The sequence below is a fragment of the Alosa pseudoharengus genome, unplaced genomic scaffold (assembly GCF_046254945.1).
Source record: "Alosa pseudoharengus isolate Yale_2024_CS ecotype anadromous, Long Island Sound unplaced genomic scaffold, YU_APseudo_1.1 YU_APseudo_1.1_scf_11, whole genome shotgun sequence".
NCBI classification, from domain to species: Eukaryota; Metazoa; Chordata; class Actinopteri; order Clupeiformes; family Clupeidae; genus Alosa; species Alosa pseudoharengus.
Window position 1 is genome coordinate 13,568,283 of NW_027468576.1, and position 22,500 is coordinate 13,590,782.

Sequence of the window (22,500 nt, forward strand, 5' to 3'; positions counted from 1 at the left end):
GTGGAGAGCTGTGCTCCCTGAGTCGTGCAGGAAATGTAGGTCAGTCTGCAGGTTGGCCGGCCAGCCACCCCAGGAATGCGTCTCTCGTTCTCCCCCTCTCTCCTCTTTCCTCTCCATGATTGTCTGTCGCTGCTGAACGATCCACACCAGCTTTTCCAGGCAGCTCGCCGCCTGATGTCAGCCAGTTAAAGCATGACCTAAATCCTTTAGCTAACCCAAAGTGCTGGGCTTTTTCTTTTTCTTTTACTCTCTCTCTCTTTCTCTCTCTCTCTCTTCCCTTCTCTGTCTCTCTCTCCAGCGTCTTTCTGTTCTCCCACAAATTGATTCTGCTATGTAAAACGACCGTAGGATCATTTGTTTTCACCACCACAGAAACCAAAATAAATCTTTATTATTTTTTTGTTGTTTTATTTTAAGCCCAAACTGTAAAAATAATTTATGTTTTCGTAGATATTTTAGTTCTGTCTTGGTTTCACATGGACCGTATTCGGTGGGTGTTTTGTTTTTCTCCCAGTGATTGCTAGAAGACAGGTCTAACGTGCTGCCTTGATGCTGAGGGAGTCTGCCGTGCCGTGCCGTGCCACGTTTCCTCTGGCTGTTCCGCAGCTTGTGCGTGTGATAGAATGCAAACAGCCGTAGATGCCGTTTTTACACTCCGTTGGTAATGATCCCCTTAGTGCTCTGAGCAACCTGCCATAACTCCCATCAATTAACATCCTTTTCAAGTCCCCCACACAGGAGCAAAAAAAAAAGCTGTTGCTGTTTCACGCTACATTTGCGGAAGCAATCATTTATAGATGAATTCAAATGATTAGTCAGGTGCCATTTCTGAAAGCTCGACTGCAGGGTTTGCCTCATCAAAACTTGATCTTTACTGCTTCATATCTGCCTATATTTTATGTAGTTTATTTTTTTAAATTCCGATATTTTTTGAAAACTATTGTATATCTAGGCCCTTTCTGCGTAACTTGAATTTTTGGGAAGGTTTGATCTATAGAGATAACGTTACCGGATATGAAACATTTGATAGATTCTGATGTTTGTTCATTGGAGTTCAATTCCATCTCCAGATGTGAAGTCCTCTCCCCCTCTCTACTTTACACGAGGTAAACTCACGCACAAGTCTCAACCTCCATGTGGGTGTATTGATGTCATTAGTATACACTGCAGAAGCAGTGATCACAGGCTCACATCTCGCTACACTTCTACTGTTGTGTGTGTATTTTTTTGAATACATATATATATATATATATACTGCATTTATATATATATATATGTCTAAGTTGTTTTCGTGTCTACCCCCCCCCCCCCCCCAATTACATGTGATCGTTTATTTTTTTTAAAGGAAACATTGAGTAAATGAGATCTACTGTAGCAAAAATGCGCTCGAAAAAGGCAGGATGAAACGTGTGTGTGTGTGTTGTGTTTTTGCACAGTGTTGCACTGCTGTTGAGTGACCCAGGTAGCTAAGAAAACAACACTCACAGTGTTTCCCACAGAATTGAATTCCATTTGTGGTGGTTGGTTTGCAGAATTAACTTGAATACAACAGTTTTTAACAAATTAGCACAGCGTGGTTATGATGCTAACCAGATTTAAGCACAATTGAGTACAACCTGGAAAATCATCGTGTGGTGGTCAATGTTGATATTGTGGTGGGCCGCCACAAATAAGTCAATGTATGGGAAACACTGACTCAGGCATGTGTAGGGACCACAGACACGCAAACACACTCCGAGATCGTTGTGACAGGCACAGAAAGGATGGAAATCAGCAGCAATATTCTCATGAATAAACACACGAAGAATAGCGACCGTGAAACAGAGAGAGAAGGAGGGAGAGAGTGAGACAGAAAGAGGAGAGATCTCGAAGAGGTGATGGGCTGATAAGAGACTCTGTCACTGGACGAAGGTATTGTGTCCACGCACAGAGAAAAAGGACAATCTTTTGTGCGATGCTTATCTTAATTCACTGGGCTTTCAACACCAGTTTCGCCTCCTATTGACATTCAAAACAAGCCAGTCCTCCCCCCACACACACATATATACACACACGCAGACACACACACACACAGTGTAACCCTAGAAACCTTACTTTCATTAGGTCCCCTGAACATCATCTTGGTGTCGTCTGCAACTCATTCAATCTGTGTGTGTGTGTGTGTGTGTATGTGTGTGTGTGTGTATGTGTGTGTGTGTGTGTGTGTACTGCTCTGATGTGACAGCCTGCAGTTGGAATGCTAATTGCAAAGCTGCCTACTGATTAGAGCGGTTGTTGCATAGGAACCAAAGGGGTCAGCTAGAACCTTCCAGAGAGCTCCTACCCATTAGGAAAATCTAGTGGTGTAACACGCTGATATCACTGCCCCCGGGCCCTCTGGTGGATTCTTTTATTTATTTATTTATTTATTTATTTTGTTTCTCAACTCTTTCCAGGAGCTGGTCACACTGGAGTTGTTAAGCTAGCATGACGAATAATGTAAAAGCGGGCGACAGGCAAATATGCAGGGCGCACAGTGAGAGAGAGAAAGAATCTACATGCAAACTGCCCCTTTAAATGATGCGCATGTCTGTCCTGCTCGAGCTCTTGCTGCGAGAATATTTATTGTTTTTATGAATTCGTGGTGGGTTTTCTCCTCCCGAGCTTCACTGCCTCCTGGACCACTTGCGGAGTTCGTGCTCATTACAGACGAGTTTACTCCTTGTTTTCGGATTTTGACAAAAAAAGAACAGCTGGTTTATCAAATGAAAAGAACAAGTGCTCGTGAGCTGATACAATAATTAGTGTCCTGAAGAGAGAGCTGCTCACTTTTCAGCCACTCCACCTTCTCTCTTCTTTCTCCCTCACTGTGCTATTTTCTTGTTTTTTTTTACTCTCATTCTTTTTTTCTCTACTTCACTTTAAAACAGCCCCTTGCCCCAGGAAGTCATTGCATATGGATATAAATATATGCAGTGGTCTGTTTTCAGGGAGAGCGTTTCACAGGCGTGTGCAGCCGAACGTTCCCTTCGTTCCCTTATTTTTAGGGAAAATGCACAATGGTACACAATGGTACACAATGTTCATTCCCATGATGGCTGAATGTAGGTGCTCACTTCTTGATGGGTTTTCGTTGGGTTTTCTGCAACACCATAATGGTGCCTTCTTTTGTTATATGTTATGCTATATTATGTTATATTATATTATGCTATGTTATGTTATGTGGTTGTGTGGGTGTGTGTGTTTGTCGTGTGGGTGTGAGTGTACACATTTGTACTGGTGTGTTTTATTGTATGTGTATAATGTCTGTGTGTAATTGAAGGTAAGTAATTTGTGCATGTACAACTTGTGTCTGTGAGTGTCTATGTTTGTGGTGTTCATGTGGGTGCGTGCATGTGTGTGTGTGTGTGTGTGTGTGTGTGTGTGTGTGTGTGTGTGTGTGTGTGTGTGATGTGCTGGCGGAACTGGTGTCGTCGGGTGGGAGTGTTTGGCTGTGTTGTATGATTAGAGATGAAAGTGGCAGTGGTTGCAGGGGCGCCTATGTTTCTGGAACAGTTACATCGTTCAGACTACACTCACCCGCAGAGGTGGTCAGATCTTCCCTCCCTCCTCCCCTCCCCTACCCTACCCCCGGCTGTTTCTAGACGAGTGTGGCGGCTCTTTCCGGAAACTCAGCAGCACTAGCCAGAGCTGCTCTCGTCCTCCCCCTCCATGAGCGGACGTAGCGAGCACCAGGAAGCGTAAACAAACAGGCCCCTTTACAAACTGGACCCTTTCATCCCGCACTCACACACCCCTGTTTGATCTTCCAAGAGACTGTCCGAAGCAACGGTCACCCACACACTCGCACACCCCATGCACACACACACACACTCACAAACACACACACACACACACACGTAGGCACACACACACACACACACACACACACACACACACACACACACACACACACACAGTGAATTCCAGATATATACAACCACACACCTTGATGTCATGTGTAGCCTGTGGTTTTAGACATAAAAAATCCTCTAACACCAGTGAAGCTTGAGGGCCACAAAAGCAGAGTTCATAAATTAGCATTTTTATTGGGATGCTATGCTATCGTCTCACATGACATAAATGTGATTTCAGTTTCAACACTTAACATATAGCTGTATAGAATATATTTTTCTGCACCTTTTCTGCACTTTTTTTAACTGCTTTTATTCCAAAAACTTCAAGTCAGGGGCTTGGTGATACACAGTATAAGCAAAATAGTGATGATTTGTAAATATCATTGATTGTTATTGTAAACTTAAGTGATACTTGTTTGTAAATATCATTGGTTGTTATTGTTAATATGTATAGAGACAGACATTTAGTGACACAGGTATTGGCCTGCATTGCAATGCTTTATCCTGCAGTTCTGAAAGCTACACTAGTGCTCTCCTCTAGGTGGCACTATTTATCTTTTAGAGGTCCTTCTAGCAAAGAGGATTTATTGCAAACAGTGATCTATATGCTTGTCTGTCTCTATCTGTGTCTTTGTAGAACTATGTTACATTGTTACCACGGCATTCTCATGCAATAATGCTCAGAATAGACATTCCTCTGTCTTGGTCTCATGGAGTAATTAGCCATTCTGTCCAGCCCATGTGCCATCATTGAGCACACAGCAGTACTTCAAAAAAAGGCTCTGTGTGCTTGTGTGTGTGTTTGTGTGTGTGTATGTATGTACTTGTATGTTTCTGTGTGTGTGTGTGTGTGTGTGTGTGTGTGTGTGTGTGTGCACGCGCATGTGTGTGTATCGTGTCCATGTGTGTGTGAGATCCTCAGGCGACTTCAGAAGGTGCTGGTAGTAGTGGTGCGGGTCGGCCCAATCCTCAGCCCCAGTGCACCCTGGGAGCGGTATTGTGTTTCGGAGGCTGAATTAGCCAGCACAAATGCAACAAAGGCCTGGCAAAGTGATTGATAATGATGGGAAACTGGAGACGAGGGTTAGCGGTGCGTAGCGGCATGCTGTGCTATACCACCGCCACGCTCCGCTCTGCTCTGCTCTGCTCTGCTCTGCCCTGTTTGTTTGGCTTCGCTTTGTTTTGGAAGCACTTGAGCTAATGCCCTGGAGCCTCTCGGTCATTTCTGAACCGGAAAGAACAGCATTTGTTTTTTTACAATGTCAACATTTTTGTGTAAAAAGAAAAAAGCAAAACAATTTCTGTATGTATATATATATATATGTATGTATGTGTGTGTGTGTGTGTAGATGTACATTGATTGTCTGCAAAAATTATATAATTTAAATTTAACTTCTCTCTAACAATGGATGCGCTACATACTTCAGCGAGTGTTCCATCGTGTTTTTCAACTGGGTTGTGTGTGCGTCTGCGGCTCCTGTCGCCTCATCAGAAGTCCTTACTTTCGCCTCATCAGAAGTCCTTACTTTCCTAGTTCCTGGACTCTGCACTCGTTTGCCTTTCTGCTAGAGCTCTAAGCGCAGTAATGAAGATCGTTAGACCACTAGCACATCAAAGTAAATTCAAACCAAATGTGGGATTTGTTGGAAGCTGATTGCAGGCCTGACTGTATTCACTATGGACCTTAATGCACCTATGGATCTGTTCGTATATTATTTATGAATTGCAACTTTAATCACATGCAAAAAATAGTAGATATAGCGAAGTGAATAGATGATGGAAGAATTGGGTGACTAGATCAATGCATTGCAAAAAAACCTATGCTATTAATTTATGAACATTAACACACATGCACAGATTAATATTTTTTCTTTTTGTCTTTTTTTTTTAAAGAGGAAGGGGTAAAAAGGTTTTGTTTTTACTTGACACTTACACTATTAAATTACGAACATGTACACATGTACACATCATCTTTCTATCTTTTCTTTTTTTAATTTTGAAAGGGGGAATAGGTCTAATCAGAAAGTGTTTTCTTTTCACTTGACATTTTTATTGAATGGCCCTTCATGTCCTGTCTTTAAGGGCGTCCCAGAGACACGTAGGTAGCCCACTGGGGAGGCTTTAGGGCCTGTGGGGGTTCATTAGACCCACACCGCCAGGACTTCCTCAGTGCAAAACCAGCTCCGCTGACTTCCCATCCATCTCAGGCCTTGGCCAATGACAGATTGACACCACAAATCACCAAGAAAAGTGAAAAGAAAGAGAGAGAATAGAAAAATGCTGAAATACCCTGAGGATTATGCAGCAGAACAGCATTATCTTTACTCCAGCGAACTCTGTTTTTTTGTGATGTTTATTATTTGTGAGAGGTGTGGGAATTAAAAATGGTGATCTGTCTCCTCCCACCTCCCCTCTCTTTCCTCTCCTCTCTCTCTCCTCTCCTCTCTCCCCTCTCCCCTCTTCTCTCTCCTCTCCTCTCTCCCTTCTCTTCCCTCTCCCCTCTTGTCCCCATGGAGGGATGAGTTGAATTTGAGAGAGTGAGATAAGTGCTCTCTCCATAGACTGAAAGCACTGCTAAAAAGTGTGTGTGTGTGTGTGGGGGGGGGTGGGGGTGGGTGGGTGTAGGCAGCACGGGAGAACAATTCCCACTGTTAAATGCCTGACACTATAACTCAGGGTACTCTTGTGTTAGACAACATTAAAGAGGCCCTCTTTGTTGCATTTTCCCCACCTTCTCTCTGTGTGTGTGTGTGTGTGTGTGTGTGTGTGTGTGTGTGTGTGTGTGTGTGTGTGTGTGTGTGTGTGTGTGTGTGTGTGTGTCTGTGTGTGTGTGTATGTGTGTGTGAGTGGATGGTTGTGTGTGTGTGGTTGTGTGTTTGTGTGTGTGTGTTTGAGTGTGTTGTGTCAGTGCACTGGGCCAAGCCATCTGCAGGACAGCTCTTCAGCTCTTACTGGGTATCAGTGCACCTCCTAAAGCCATGGTCAAAGACTTTGGTGGATGGGGGTGGGGGGGGGTGGGGAGGTATGCGGCCTGCTAGGTTACAGCCAGTACAGTAATACTCATTGATGTAGTCCACAGTTGCCATCGTGGGGCGCCTCACTCACCCCTGCGCTGCTTTCTTGTGATGTAAATATTATCTTTCGGCTCCCTCCCTCCTAAGCCGCCCAGACATCAGTAGGCACCTTTATGTTGGGGATTAGCATCCAGCCGGGGGAGGCTAGATTTCGCTGGGACCCCCCCCCCCCCCCCCAGTGGCTCCCCTCCGAGGTAGCTAGCACCAGAGACACGCCGCTCGGCCCCCGGCGGGCTTTAATGACCCGCTGGCCGGAACCGACTTCGACAACCGACCAACCAAGACCAACTTTTTTTTTTTTTTGCCAAGCACAGTAGTAATGTCTCATTCTTTCTTGGGAAATGCTTTTTGTTACAAGTAAAAGTACTTTCCCCTAATAGAAATAAATCTTTAATATGTTTAGTAATATTATTCGTTTTTTTAAAACTGTTTTTTTAAAACTGACTTTTTTTACTGACCTTAATCAAGCATGGAAAAAAAAGAGTTGTCTGTAGTCTTTAATGAAAGGAAGTTATCTGGAGATGTTTTGTTGTGCTAACCCTAACTCACTTGAAAGGTCAAATTACTGGTTGTGTGGTGTGTCTCACTCACTCCGGAGAATAGGTGTTATCTTCTCCAGCCCGGCTCTGATATCTGATCCCGTCTTTAGCGCTGCTACTGCTGCTGTGGTTTAAGCCGTCCAGCAGGAAGACATTCAGCCAGGCCTCCTCCTCCTTTACCTCTTTTGTTGCTTTTAACGGCTCCTGGACCATGAAGAGCGACAGGAGACGGAATTGATTTCTGGCATGTTACAAATAACACTTGATACCCGCATTCAGGTTTCTTGACAACTCTTAACCCCCCCAAAAAGAAATGTTGTCATTGTTGAGTTTGAGGGCAGCCATCACAGCCTATTCAGTAGATCTCTTTTCAGAAGCTGAGTGCTGTACTGTACAGCTTAGTTCGCTTGCACTCATGGGTACAGTCTGTTAAAAAATGTACAGCTCGGCAAAGTCCAGATTCAGCCCTGATACTGGCAAGGTTCTTCATGTTCTACTGTGTTTTTGTCAAGGGGATGCATAGAGGTTGTATCTTCGAAGCGTTCGAAGTGGCCTATTGTGTTTGTTTTTAGCTTGGGGGGGTAGCAACAAGCTGTAACAACGGCGCTTCGTCTTGTGACTGGCATGGATGCGGGTATGTTGACCAGACGGCTGCCCTTCGACGGGACAGGATATGGGCTACTAGGTCAAAGATGACAAAGAAAAGGCTCTATTCATGATAACAACAATGGGAGAAAATGCCAGTGCTTCTAAGGAATGTGTTTGAAATGGTGTTATACGGAATGAACACTATTCTCTTGTGCTTTGTTGCAGATCAATCGTGCTCCGAGCTTCAGCACCGATCAGAGGATTGATCATGATGTGAAGAAGGGGGCCCTGCTCAATGCCCTGAAACTGCTCAACATCAGGTAGGCTCAGGAGCCGCTGTAGTGCACTGCAGCGTAGTAGTGTTGCCCTCGGTTTGATTTCTCTGGAATCATCAGACACAGTCTCCCGAGCCCCCTTACAAGGAGGACTGCGGAATTAAACAAAAAGCACATATTCAACCCTGAGATGGCTAAGCCTGTTTAATGTTTCACACACTATTGATTCCCTCATCTCACAACAGAAACTTTGAAACCTTTTTGATGTTTGTAGATCTTTTTCTGTTATTGTGTGCAGAGATACGGTGGGAGAGAACATTTGGAAGTCTTGCATGGTGGATTTCTTTTTTTCTGTCATTGTGAGAAACTGTGTGTTTTAACTTTGTGAGTTATTTTTACATTTTTACAAACTTTTTTACATGCCGTAACCACCAAACAGAGAACTCACCATGGCAAGAGTAGCTCAGTTATGGCTCCCCGCACGTTTGGCGCATGCGACAGGGCGGAGTTTAGACTGACTCACTGGTGTGACTTATCGTGACTGGCAGAGGTGAAATCCACATCATTGTTTCCCACCTGTAAGAAAGCGAGTATCAGTGCCTGGACTGGGTCATAAAGCAGGATGCGTAATTACTGCAGTTCTCCAAGGAGGAGCTGACAACACCAGAGAGAGCATATTAGAAAGACGATGAGGACATTAACATTTTACTAACAAGTTAAAGCTTACAGTAATTTGACAGGAAAACATTTGATTTGATTAGTGCATACAATCTAGGAATTATATTTTAGAATGCTTCGATTTCATATTTATTTTTTTATTAAACACATATCTACAGTCTTATCTCTGACAAACTGTTTGTAACACTCTCTGAGTGTGAAGTTCATATGAAATGCTCACACACCTTGCAGACCCTTGTTATCAGACAAATTTAAAGGTGCATGGTCTGTCTTTATCAGTGGCATATTTTATGTGACTGCATATTTTCCTTTTTTTCATGCTGTTGTTCCTGATATACAGTAAGTGTAACCATGGCCATATGGAAGCAAAGTGTGTCGGTTAACCAGTGGTAACCAGTCTTAAAGGTTAATCCACTGCATTTCAAATCACTCCAGTACAACCTAGGAATAGATTGTCAGTTGTACGCTTAGTAAATTCTGTCCTTTGGCAGGGAGAAAGGTGCCGGATTTTTTTTCAGTGAGAAGGGAAGTATTTTACCTTTGCCCAGTCAAGATTATGCAGTGAATAGTGTGGACACCTTTAAGATCAATAGCACTGTATTTGGTGAGGTCTTAGCACAGTAAGAGTTTTCAAAAAAAAAAAAGAAGGGAAAAAATGGATGTGGACACAGGAGTGCTCCCCAGAAACCCAGGGCATTTCCTAGCCTTTGCTACCACAGTGCAGCTGCAAATTTGAAGGGTCAGTGGGCTTTCTGTCTTTTTCCCCCTCTACCTCCTCCTGTCAAAAACAAACCAAAAAAAAAAAAAAAACTCACCTCGCTCAGAAGCTTCCATGTATTTCACACTCACCGCTGCCTCTGTGTGTGTGTGTGTGTGTGTGTGTGTGTGTGTGTGTGTGTGTGTGTATGTGTGTGTGTGCGTGTGCCGTGGCAATCAGGGCGAGCGATAAGAGGCGTAACCTGGCCCAGCAGAAGGCAGAGGCCCAGCGGCGTCTCTACGGCCAGGGGTCCATGAAGAGGCTCTCGTCCGTCTCCTCGGATCGCGAGCGGCAGAGGCGCACCCTGGAGCGCAGGAGAGAGGAACTGGTACGCTTCACAGATGACCAGCTGAGTGGACATCGCCTCCTTTTTTATTCTTTCACAGGCAATTATTTATTGATTTTTGCTAAGATCTGCACAGCGTACTGTGAGGAATCAGACAGAGAAACAAACAATACATACAAACTAGAAGGGTAGGTAGTGTTTTGGCGACAATGATAAATTTGTGCACAAATACGTTGCAGCTTTCTAGAAGTTGTAGCAGTGGTTATGTAGCATATAAGCAAGTTGCATTGATAGTGTTGGGGTATTTTGTATTGACCCAACCTTACTATTGGAAATACTCCGGAGAGACCGCTGACGGCACTGTATTGTAGTGCTATGACTGTGTATTGCATCATTTAGAGGATTTGAAAGGCATTCACAGATCATTTAAGGTCCTGTCTCTCACTTTGACAAAGCAGGCTTCTACAATGCTGTTTTTACTTGTTGTTAAAATATTCAAAAGTAAAGAATATCTTTTTTTTTTTTTTTTTTTTTTTTTTACTGGATACCAGCACCCAAACACTCAAGGTAGTCCTCCATAGTTTTAGAGGAAACAATTCCCTGTCTATTTGTATTTAGTTTGAAGTTCAGAAGTTACATGCAAAGGGTATTGTTGCAAAACTTGAAACTAGACAAATATACTTTATTTCATAGAATTTACAGCTTGCAGTTGCAATGTATTCTTCTTCTTTTTCTTCTTCTTATTATTATGCAGAGTTGCAGAGTGTTTTACAGAGTTTGTTGTGTGTTCACTAAGTGTTCACAGTGGGCCCATGAATCCCATTAATTCTAGAAGGCCATTTTTAGCCACGTTAAGAACATCCTGTTTTGCGATGTGGGTGCTGAGCCAGAAAATCATCAGGAGGCAAACGGAGGAGAAAAAAACATATGACAGCTAAAAAAAGAACTCTTCAACCCCATCCATGAAAGTGACAGATAATTACTCATCTGAGCATCTCTGGTGCTGTTCCCACACAAGACGCATAGGACACGCAGCAAAAAGCACAGTTTTTCTAAAGATACATACTCATGACTGATGATAACACATAACGATATCTTACGGAAATTGTACAGTTTCTATAGGTTTGTAACAGATGATTCACCAAAACAAACAAACAAAAAAACAAACAAAAACTACACTGAAAACAAAAGAGAATCAGAATCAGAATTAGAATGAGTTTGGCCAAGTGAGTTTGTCACCAGATCAATGATGTCCGTGGAACCCTATTTAGCAGGCTGTCATAACTTCTAATCTCGACACCTGAGTGCCTCTCGGTCCACACGGGCCTCACCCAGGACAATAAGTCTATTCTATTATTCATGAGCTTAGTTATTGCAGTTTTGGCTCCAGCTTCTAAACCAGGTGAGAGGCATTGAACCATAAAGTGTTTGTTTGACTATTTTATTAGTCTTTTCTGTCAGCTAGGGTAAAGGTATGCTGTAATGCATCCTCTGTATGACTCAGCTGGGGATGGTCAGGATGTACGAGTAGATGCAGGGGAACATTCAGCGGAGATTGGTGACGGTAATAGGCACTACGCCACCAAGTCTCCTGCTAGTTGACCGGCTGACCTCGGCACAATTGCGCTGTTTTATGTGTTAAAATGGGAATGCGTTTTTTAAATCTGTTAGACTCATGAAAGGTCATGGGTATTGGACGAATGTTGAGACTGCATAGACTGTTTACCCATGCAACTTTTGTTTTAAGTAGTCTGCTCGCTCCCTAAAATTTGATAAAAGCCTGTGAATCCTCTGGAATGCATTTCCAGAATACATTTCTAACGCAGGTAGTTGTTCAGTGACCACTTTCAGGAAAGGCACTGCTGACTGGATGAAATGTTGGCACTTGAGATGTTTTATTCCTCTTAATGTTTCCTCTTTCATCTTGTTCTCGCCTCAGAAAGAGCGTCTGGTCCAGGTCCGGAAGCAGATCTCCCGGGAGGAGTACGAGAAACGGCACCTGGGGAACTATAGGTGAGGTTTGGGGAACTACAGGTGAGGCTTGGGGAATTACAGGTGAGGCTTGGGGAACTACAGGTGAGGCTTGGGGAACTACAGGTGAGGCTTGGATGCGTACCAATAACCTCTGCTATAGTCGCCCGCTGACTCCAAACCAGATCTGGCCTGGCTCTGGGCCGGCTCTGCCCTAGTCGTCTGTTACCAGGGAGATCCCGTGGGAGAGCCCTTCTCTGGTGCCTCTCTGTTTAACAGGGTTGTTCATGGAGCACTCCGCTCTCCAGGGCATAAATGAAATTGAGAGATAGGGGAAAGAAAGAAAGAAAGAGAGAGAGAGAGAGAGAGAGAGAGCGAGCGAGAGTGAGCGAGTGGACCTCCCTGGGCTGTCCCAGATGGAATAGATCTGAGTCTGCTGCAATAGGGCCTGGTCCACTCTCGCTGACTATCCATAGTAACTGGCTTGGCCTGGCTGTGGCGTGGCTTGGCCTGCGGCTACCGCTGGATTGGAAATAAGCTATTTAAAAAGTGAATATGCACCAGCCACTGTCAAATAAATGGTCAAATTCAACAGCCACTTATTAGTAAATCATTATTTGGGGTTATTATCTGAAATCTATCAGCTACATTCATGATTGACCAACACTTGGCTGGTGGCTGGTTTTAATTTCCATCCCAGGGCACTAGTGTGACGTGGCCAAACCTCAATTCTCCACTTGGTGCTGAGGCTAAAGTGCACAGGTTGTGCTAAGGTGGTGAACTGTGGTACAAGCCAACATACGCAAGGCTGGTTGCCACATAAAACATGCCCACAAGTTTACAAAACTACTTAACACTCACCTTTGCTGTTTGGTGTTTCTATCTATGTCACTCCTTTAAACTCTATGTTCTTTCATTGTATTGGTCTGGAATGTTTGTAATGAAAGACATCCTATATATTAATATAATGTACATTTATCTCTCACATATAGTAATACATACATATAACATATAGTAATATTCACCTCACATACAGTAATGTACTGTACATCTATTTCTACGAGGATATCAGCTCATCAGACATGGGTGTCACCAGCATTTCATCTCACGCTCCGCCAATATTAGTAGATATTAGTGCCGCGTCTGTCTTCTTCTGTCTGCCTCCGGCTCCTCTCTGTGCTGGAGACTGGAGAGGCTCTTTGTTGTGGAGGTGGATTATTGTTTGTAACCTCCAAACAAGCCTTCTCAGCGGGGGACTAATAAGGAGCCTGATAGTCTAAATGCACAGCAGCAGGAGTTGATTTAGGGGCGCTCATTAGTGGAGGCTCCTAACTAACTTAGCCCTCCGCTAAATTAAACGGGGGGCTTCAGACGCAGACGCGCCCGAGTTCAAAGACAGTCCGCCACATGTGGTCATTACGGCTTCCATCAGTCATTATATATGAGCGGGGGTCACCCAGTTTCTAAGGCATTGTGTGACCCTGCAGAATTTAAAGTTGCACTACAATTAATGATTACGGTCGTGTCGGGCTCTGTGCGAGTCCCTGCACACACAAAAGGTTCTTCAGGCCCCTAACAGAGACGTGTGAAGTGGTGCTGAGTTCCTGCTCTCGCACAGGAACTGAACTGACCTCATGTTTGGAGAAGATGAGAAGTAAACATGGCCATGATTGTGACCAAAGGATAGCTTATGCATAAATTAAATGAACGATGGATTATTTTAATCATGTTGTAGAAAACATGTTGTTTACTCATATACAGACTGTAGAAAGAAACGAAAAAATGATAACACATTAGTCTTGAAGACATTACTGTAGTGCAGGATTTAATCGAACTGCTTCTCGTTTCTTCAGTAATTCATTAATCAGGCTAATCCGCTCTATTGTATTCCATGGGCGCTAATCTACCTCTGCCGTGGCACACTTTTCCCAGTGTTTATGTTCCGTCTCTTAGTTTATCAGTGCAGCTTGCAACAGCGGGGCTGTGCGCCTCTACTGTACACCATCATTAGCGCTTATTTGGGAGAATTTGACTCGTCTGAGAACAAGCAAAATGTTTACCCAGCGTGTCTTTGTTCTGTTCTTGCGTTCTGAAGTGGGAAATGCCACAGAAGAATGACTGAATCACTATACAAGCTGAACTTCTACTGAGGCCAGTATCAGAGTTTTTACTGAGACCAGTATCACTGAGTTTTTACTTAGACCAGTGTCACTGAGTTTTTACTGAGACCAGTGTCACTGAGTTTTTACTGAGACCAGTGTCACTGAGTTTTTACTGAGACCAGTGTCACTGAGTTTTTACTGAGACCAGTGTCACTGAGTTTTTACTGAGGCCGATATCACTTGAGTTTTTACTGAGACCAGTATCACTGAGTTTTTACTGAGGCCGATATCACTTGAGTTTTTACTGAGACCAGTGTCACTGAGTTTTTACTGAGACCAGTGTCACTGAGTTTTTACTGAGACCAGTATTACTGAGTTTTTACTGAGGCCACTATTACTGAGCTACAGAACGCTCCAGGCTCAAGACAGGAGTCAAAAGATTATTTTTACCAGCCGACAGAAACACTCATAGACTAAGCAGCATTAGCACATTAGCGTTTGGAAGCCACGGCTGGAGTTATCTCCAAACATCTCTACTAAAGGTGTAACCTTAATCCACATGTAACTGGTGGGGAGTGGGTAATCTGCCATTTTATGTTAGGTCTAGGTGGAGGATTAATGTATGTTGGTTTACTTTGGTTTATCCCTTGATTGTTAAAGAGATAAGACATCTGGCAAAAGACTGAACTTTAGCACAGACTCATGAAATCAATCAGTCTTTCAGCACCTTCACTGTTATAGTCAGGCTGGCAAATGTGATTAGTTTATTTTTGGTGCGATTGCCGAAAGCAAATAACAAATGAATGTAGAGATTAAGTATGAAGATGTAAAGAGTGGTTTATAGTGTTCTAGTCCCCTGTGAGTTTAGAATAAACATTCAAAGCGGTAAGTAAAGTCATGAGCTTCAGACACATGTCTAACATGAGCTGTCACATCACTGGGCCTAAAGAATGCACTAATGCACAGAACAAAAATGTCTTACTTTTAAGTGTACTTAAAAGAACAGTCAAGATGTGTCTGACGCATAAAAATAACCTTCTAAATGCTTTGCCCATCAACAGTCTTTTTTTCTCTTCTTGTCATCTCCCCCTCTCTCCCTCTCTTTCCCTCTCTCTCTCTCTCTCCCTCTCTGTCTCCTGATTGGTCCTGCCCTGGTCCCTTATGTCCTCCTGCTGCTTTTCCCTCTTTTATTCACTGCTCTATATCGCTCCATCACTTGCGTTCTCCATCCTTCTCCTTTTCTCTCCCTCCATCTATCTCTCATTCTCTCTCCCCTTCTCTTTCTCACCATCTATCCTCCCCATCCATCTGTATCCCTTTCTCTTTACCTCCCTTATTCTCTCCCTTTTCTCTCTTCCCTCCATCTGCCTCTCTCACTCCCTCCATCTCTCTCTTTCCCTCCCTTCTTCCCTCCCCTTTCTTTCTCTTTCCTCCATGTGTTGCTCTCTCTCTTTCCCCCTCTTTCTCTCATTCCATCTCTCTACCCCCCATCTCTCTCACCATCTCTCTTTCTCTCTCTCTCCCTCCCTCTCTCTCTCTCAGACGTATTTACCCCCCAGATGACAAGCTGCTCTTGGAGAAGTATGAAAGCCTCCTCTCAGCTGCCTTTCAGATATTTCTCGCCGGGCGGGCGGCCTCACTTCAAAAGGAAATGAATAATCCTCTGAAACGAATGAAGGCATGTACCTGAGACTCGGCAGCCTTTAGTGCTCAGTCGTGCAGTCTCTCTCTCTCTCTCTCTCTCTCTCTCTCTCTCTCTCTCACACACACACACACACACACACACACACACACACACACACACACACACACACACACACACACACCTTTCTCTCCCTTTCCTTCTCTATTCAAATTCTCATAGAGAAAGAGAATGGGGTAGATTATGTGTGTGTTATTTCACTATGTCCTTGTATAAAAGCCCTTTAAAACCTGCACACAAAACCCCCTAAAACACACACTGATACAAAACAAATGACACTTTAAATGTTTTATGACCTCGTCTTTGTCTTGGGCGGTTTTGATGAGGCGCGGCCTTTCTCATTTTGCTCAAGTTTATCATCCGCTCCGTGTGTTTTCTTTTGCGAGCCCCAGGATGTTGATTTTAAAAAGGGGAGATGGAGAAGTTTTCCAAGGCTGAGACGTGCATCTGGGCATATGAATAAGCCATTTTTCTTTTTTTTACATGCAGCGAGTGCGGATGCGCAACACTTTGCTGAATAACCTTCAGTCTGAAAAGCTCATTAAATCTTTAAAGTCACAATGCAGTTCCTTCACTGTTGGTTGAAGAAGAGGACTGCTGTACAGGAGGGGGAGGTGTGAGAGGGAAGGTCGGAGGTAGAGTGGGGGAGGGGAAGACTGTGTGTGTGTGTGTGTGTGCGTGTTTGTGTGTGAGGGAGAGAGAGGGGGGGGTGTTAGGGAGAGAGAGAAAGAGAGAGAGTGAATGTGTGTGTGAGACAGTGAGAAAGTGTGTGAAGGGGGTGGTTCCTGTCACGTTGGCAGACGCCAGAACAAGAGATAGCAGCGAGAGGCGGCGCCATATTTGGGTCTGGCCCAGTGGCCGTGTGAGCCCGCTCCCGTGGTGCGGAAGCCGCCCTGCTTGGGCTCGGAGAGAGAGCGGTATCGGATCAGGTGATCAGACGCGCGGCCGTGCCAGCTCTTCTTTAGCCCCTGACCTTTCCTCTCACCAAAGCCTCTTCAGACATAAGTGCTCCCTCCCTGCGCCGGACCGAGCCAAACCCACCACAGCGGCGTGCCGTTCCGCACCGTACCGGCCCGCGCTCTGTCTCGCCACAGCTCGCCTTTTCACACCAGCAGCATTTAATCTTGATTTTATTAACAATGGCAAGCTGCTCGCGAACAGAGAGAGGATTAGAGGGCAAATCTGGGCTGCCAAAAGCTAGGCCGCAGGAGGGCCTCTTTTGAGGTGTTTAATAGTAGAAATCTGAGGGCAAATATTTCATTATGGGATCTCAGATGGCAACAGACATTTTGGCTTTTACTAGACAGTTATAAATATGCTAGGTTGTGTGAGGGGAAGAGTCTGTACACACACTGGACATTAACATACAGTTGCGTTGACAAAAAGAGCAGGAGTATGTTAGAAGTCACTGTTAGAATTAAAACAGTGAAACACTCAGACTCTGAAAAGCATTTTGGAAATGTCTTTAATTCTAGAATGGGAAAGGAGTTGTGGATCTCAGTTCGAAGCAAGATGTCTTTAGATTATCAAGGATTCTAGCATGAAGTTTTTGCATTTTAGTCAAGAAACTGCACATTTTACGGGCATAGTTATTTTTTGGACTTTGGTTGGAACATGCATGGAAGCAGAGATCCCATTACCAAGTTAATTTCGACTACTGTAAAGAGTGTGCTGTCCGTGTCCGTGTTACTATTTTAGGCTTTTATTTACTACAATATGCAGATGATGTGAAATGGATAACCTGGCCTGGCTGTCAACGAGAGTGTTTGGACCAGTGGCAACTCAGTGGGTCTGTTTGAAACGGGTGAAACGGCTGCCTTTTAAGATATCTAACTGGGGAGCGAGGCAGCAAGTGCGGTTCGAAACCGAAAAAAAAAAAAATTGCTGCCTTCTAAGATATCTTAGATTTCCCAAATAGCGGTCATTTTTGGAGGCAGCATCGATGCACACTTCATGCTCCCTCCTACCCATAATCCCTTGCGGCAACGTCTAAAACAGCTGTTAAAAGTAAACAAATATGGCGGATGACATCGGTTATTGCTGCAGAATCTGTTTAAAGGGACACCAGGCAACGTTTTTGTGTTAATTAATCATCTTCGTAAGTCGGTATATGGTAAAATGACTCATTACAGGGCGAATGAAGACTCTCTTGCCCGCCCCTTCTGCCTGTAGGAAGAATATCCCGCTTGCAAGTTCAATGTATCCTTCCCGCGACCTTCAGTCTCACAAAGTCTCAGACATCGCGAGAAGCAGGATCAGTTTACATCCTGCATCCCCAGCACAGAGGCAGGCTAACGAAACCCAGCTAGCGATTGTTGCAAACGTGTGTATAATGCCAGAGCCGGCAAAGAAGCAGCGAAAACCCTTGATGGAAGATGCAAAGAAAAGGAAAAGAGCTTCAGACCGAGCGAGGGCTCGCACATGTATCGACACGTACAGACGCTAGGGGGAGCTTCGTAGAGAAAAAGCACTCAGGCTTGCCTGGTGTCCCTTTAAAATGTAATTTGTGTCACCTTATTTTGCTTAGATTTGTAGATTTGAGAAATAAACAATTTACTATCCGATTATGCCATTGTTGTAACCATTATTAGCGTCTGGTCTGATATATCTCCCGCCCGTAAAACTAATTTATACCGTTAGCCTGCTAGCTTATGTAAGCTAATTTAGTTTAATGTCCTGCCTTTGCTAACATCATACAGTACCATAGTTTTAACCAAAGATTCTAGAGTGCTACGGTCATTTTTAAAAGATGCATTTAATCCAAAGTCATGTCTAGTGAGACAGCTCTCTATGTAGAGAGGGAGGCAGCAGGCAGCTCTCTTCCGTTTCGAACAGACCCAGTGTGTGTGTTTGTCCTAAGAGGTGTGTGCTGTGATGAGTGCCCTCTCAGTGTGTGTGTGTGTGTGTGTGTGTGTGTGTGTGTGTGTGTGTGTGTTCTAAGAGGGATTAGTTTGTGTCTACAGGAGGAGGACATCTTGGATCTCCTGGAACAGTGTGAGCTGGACGATGAGAAACTGACAGGGAGGTCTTCCCGCCAGAGAGGTTCCAAGGTAAGCAAGCGCTACACACTCTCACACTGGACACACACTCTCACACTGGACACACACTCTCATGGCATATTCACACACACATGCCACCAAATCATCTGCCATCATAGGCCTCTAGTCATTCTACATACACACACACACACACACACACACACACACACACACACACACACACACAAACACATGTACACACAACAGCACATGATCTACAGTAAACACTACCTTACGCTCAGGTAATACATGGCATTTTCACATGAATGCCACCAAATCTTTCTTATTCTTTTTGCACACACAAACACACACAGACACACACACACACACACACACACACCTACAAAATACACATACAGTATACTCACATCAGCTCATGATCTTAGGTAAATAATACCTTATGCTCAGGTGCCCCCCCCCCCCCCCCATTGCATTTTCATTTGAATTTCACCAAATCATCCTCTGTCCAGGGATGCAAACTGCTCACCTGTGAGACTCACCTTTTTGATGGCAAAATGGGTCACACACACACACACACACACACACACACACACACACACACACACACACACACACACACACTACACACACACACACACCCACACACACACACACACACACACACACACACACACACACTACACACACACACACACACCCACACGCATACACACACTATACATATTTGCTCACAACGTAAGATAAATAATGCCTCATTCTTCTCTGCTCTGCACTGCACTACAGCCTCCTCTCAAGGCAGATTCACACATACGCGTTCCTGCCCCCAACAGCCAGTGATTTCAGATAAACGTTCTGCTCTTCTCTGCTCTGCACTGCACTACAGCCTCCACTCAAGGCAGATTCACACATACTGTACGCGGTCACAATCACAGGCAGCTCGGCTAGTCATTCCCTACACCCAGCAGCCAATAGAATGGAAGAGCTGGGTTTCTGTTGTCGTTGTTGGCCAATAGGAAAATGAGAGTGGAGCGAGCGGGTGAGATGGGTGCGTGTTTTAGTCTAGCGTGCGGAATGAGTGAATGTGCGCTGATAGCCTTCAGATAGCCCCTGGGTAACAGCACATGGCGTTTCCGCTCTTTGTAGTTGTTTCTGTGGTTGCTGGAGGTCGAGCCGCACTCCTCCTCCTGTGAAGTGTGTTGGGAGTGGAGCGCAGTGTGAGCAGGGGGAGTGAGAGGTGGAGGCGTCATGGGGGCCCACAGCCTCGATGTCAAGTGCTTACAAGGTTAACTACACGGGAGCAATCACGTTTTTTTTCAGTGTGCGTCTAAATTAATTTGCGGCTGTCACTGTTGTCTAGTGTCTTTGTAGCCCGCGTGGACTGCGGAGAGCTCGGTAATGACTTAAAGATACACTGGCGTGGGTGGATTATTGAGCGTTTGGACCAATCAAGAGCACCTCTGAAAAGTAGTAATTTAAAAGACGGCGAGTTGATACTCAAAGAGGATACTCAGGAAACGGCAGAGCCGGGCCGGAAGTCGAGACATGAAAAGATTTCTTTCTCTCTCTCTCTCTCTCTCCATCTTCTCTTCTCCACTCTCTCCATCCTCTCCTCACGTCTTCTCTCCATCCTCTCCTCTCGTCTTCTCTCCTCGTCTCTCCTCGCCCTCCCATCTGTCCCAGACTGATTGTGTAAGTCTGTTTCTGTGATTACATTCAGCACATTAATCCTTTCTGAAAAAGAAAGCAAAGCCAAATTAGCCGTTGAATAACAGATGTGAATGCCTTATTAATACTAACAGTGCTCTCCTTCCAGGGTGTGAAATAGACGTTCACTTTAATTAATTTTTATTTGAATTTTATTTATTAATCTATTTTACGGCCGTAATGGAAGAAATAATAACATGAGGGGAAGATGGGAGTGTTGGATGAAGGTTAAAGATTCAGGAGCTGTTTGGATTGAATTAACATGTCTCCATCGCAGCATTAATCTGCACTCAGTCAATATAGTGCTCATCTCCAGCAAACCTCTTCTCCTCCTCTCCTCACCTCTCTCTCTCTCTCTTTATATATATATACCCTCCCTCTACACTCTTCTGTCTTTCTCTCCTCTCTCACTCTACTCCTCCTCCTCTCCTCACCTCTCTCTCTCCCTCTCTCTCTCTCTCTTTATATATATATACCATCCCTCTACACTCTTCTGTCTTTCTCTCCTCTCTCACTCTATTCCTCCTCCTCTCCTCACCTCTCTCTCTCTCTCTCTTTATATATATACCCCCCTCTACACTCTTCTGTCTCTCTTTCTCTGTCTCTCTCTACACCTTTATCATCTTCTCTCTTGCTCTCTCTCTCTTTTCCCGTCCCCCCCAACTTCGTCTCTGTTCTGCACCCCCCGCCCCCTCACCCCGCTTCAGTCTCCACGGCCTCTGCAAACTGAAGGGTGTAACGGTCAGCCATCGTCATCACCGCCATACAACAACCCCCACAGCCCTCCAAATTATCATCATCGCCTAACGATGTCTGTGTTTGTCTGTGTGTCTGTGTCTGTCTGTCTGTCACGTGCAGGCATTGTCCTCCATGCCTGAGAGCAGCCACACACCCAAGAAGCAGCAGGGGGCCTATGGCAGCGGCTCCAGCAGTGGGGACGACAGCTGCTCCTCGGGCTCCGAGGACGAGGACGCCGACAGGGACGGGGACGGAGAGGAAGATGGAGACGCCGAGGCTGAGGAGAAGGACGACTCTCTGACCGAGACCAAGAGGGTCTCCTACAACCTGGGAGACGCCAGACATAAATCATCGGAGCGCTCCAGTAAGTCCGAATCCAGCCCAGGGCTCCTCTCATCTCACTTTCGGACAGACAGGCCCTGACAGGCTCGTTAATGGGTCCAAGACGTTCAGTCGGTTTATACTGGCCAGGAGGTTCTTATTGGAGAGCCCTCTCCACCTCCTGATGCTTTCCAGATGAGTGAAAATACCCTTAATTACTTAGAATAATTCACACACACACACACACACACACACACACACACACACTCAGAGATTCTCTGGCTGTCTCCAGACCTGCTGCAGCACCGAATGTGAACAATGTCCAGAACCTTTTCATCAGACACATACACACAGAGAGAGACACACACAAACACAGACTTGCACACACACAGACAAATGCACACACACACACACACTTAGAGAATTACACACCCACACACATGCAGACCCTTTACACACATGCAACACACAAACAAGCACACATAGACACACATGCACACATATATACACACACACACACCTGAAATGCACCTCTAAAACACCCTGTGCCCAGTCATAGATTTATTTAACGGGCTGTTGGCAAAGGCCAAACATAGATTAGAGAAGTAACTCAGGGCAATGCTTGTTTACCTAATTAGGGTGTGCAACAACAAATCCATCTTTTCTAAATGAGAGTTACAGCCTCTGATATTTTACTCCCACACTCGCTTTGTTATCCCAACTCTCTGTGGTGTGCTGAGACTGTGTAGACACACACACACACACACACACACACACACACACACACACACACCCCTCCCAATCCCAAATCACACACAGCCTTTCTTTAATAAGGTTTCTGATGTGTTCCAGTCCACTGGCCTGATGGAGACCGGTTTTACCTTTTGGGGT

At 44.7% G+C, this 22,500-nt stretch overlaps 1 protein-coding gene across 1 annotated transcript in view; it reads left to right on the forward strand.

The window, feature by feature from the left end:
- ttll7 (tubulin tyrosine ligase-like family, member 7) overlaps positions 1 to 22,500 on the forward strand; it is a 50,045-nt gene that overhangs the window by 12,359 nt on the left and 15,186 nt on the right. The window contains exons 9-14 of the mRNA XM_076276537.1: positions 8,302 to 8,396; positions 9,967 to 10,114; positions 12,012 to 12,085; positions 15,688 to 15,823; positions 18,811 to 18,897; positions 21,409 to 21,652. Of these exons, the coding sequence (XP_076132652.1) occupies positions 8,302 to 8,396; positions 9,967 to 10,114; positions 12,012 to 12,085; positions 15,688 to 15,823; positions 18,811 to 18,897; positions 21,409 to 21,652 (784 nt within the window). The remainder of the gene's footprint in view (positions 1 to 8,301; positions 8,397 to 9,966; positions 10,115 to 12,011; positions 12,086 to 15,687; positions 15,824 to 18,810; positions 18,898 to 21,408; positions 21,653 to 22,500) is intronic.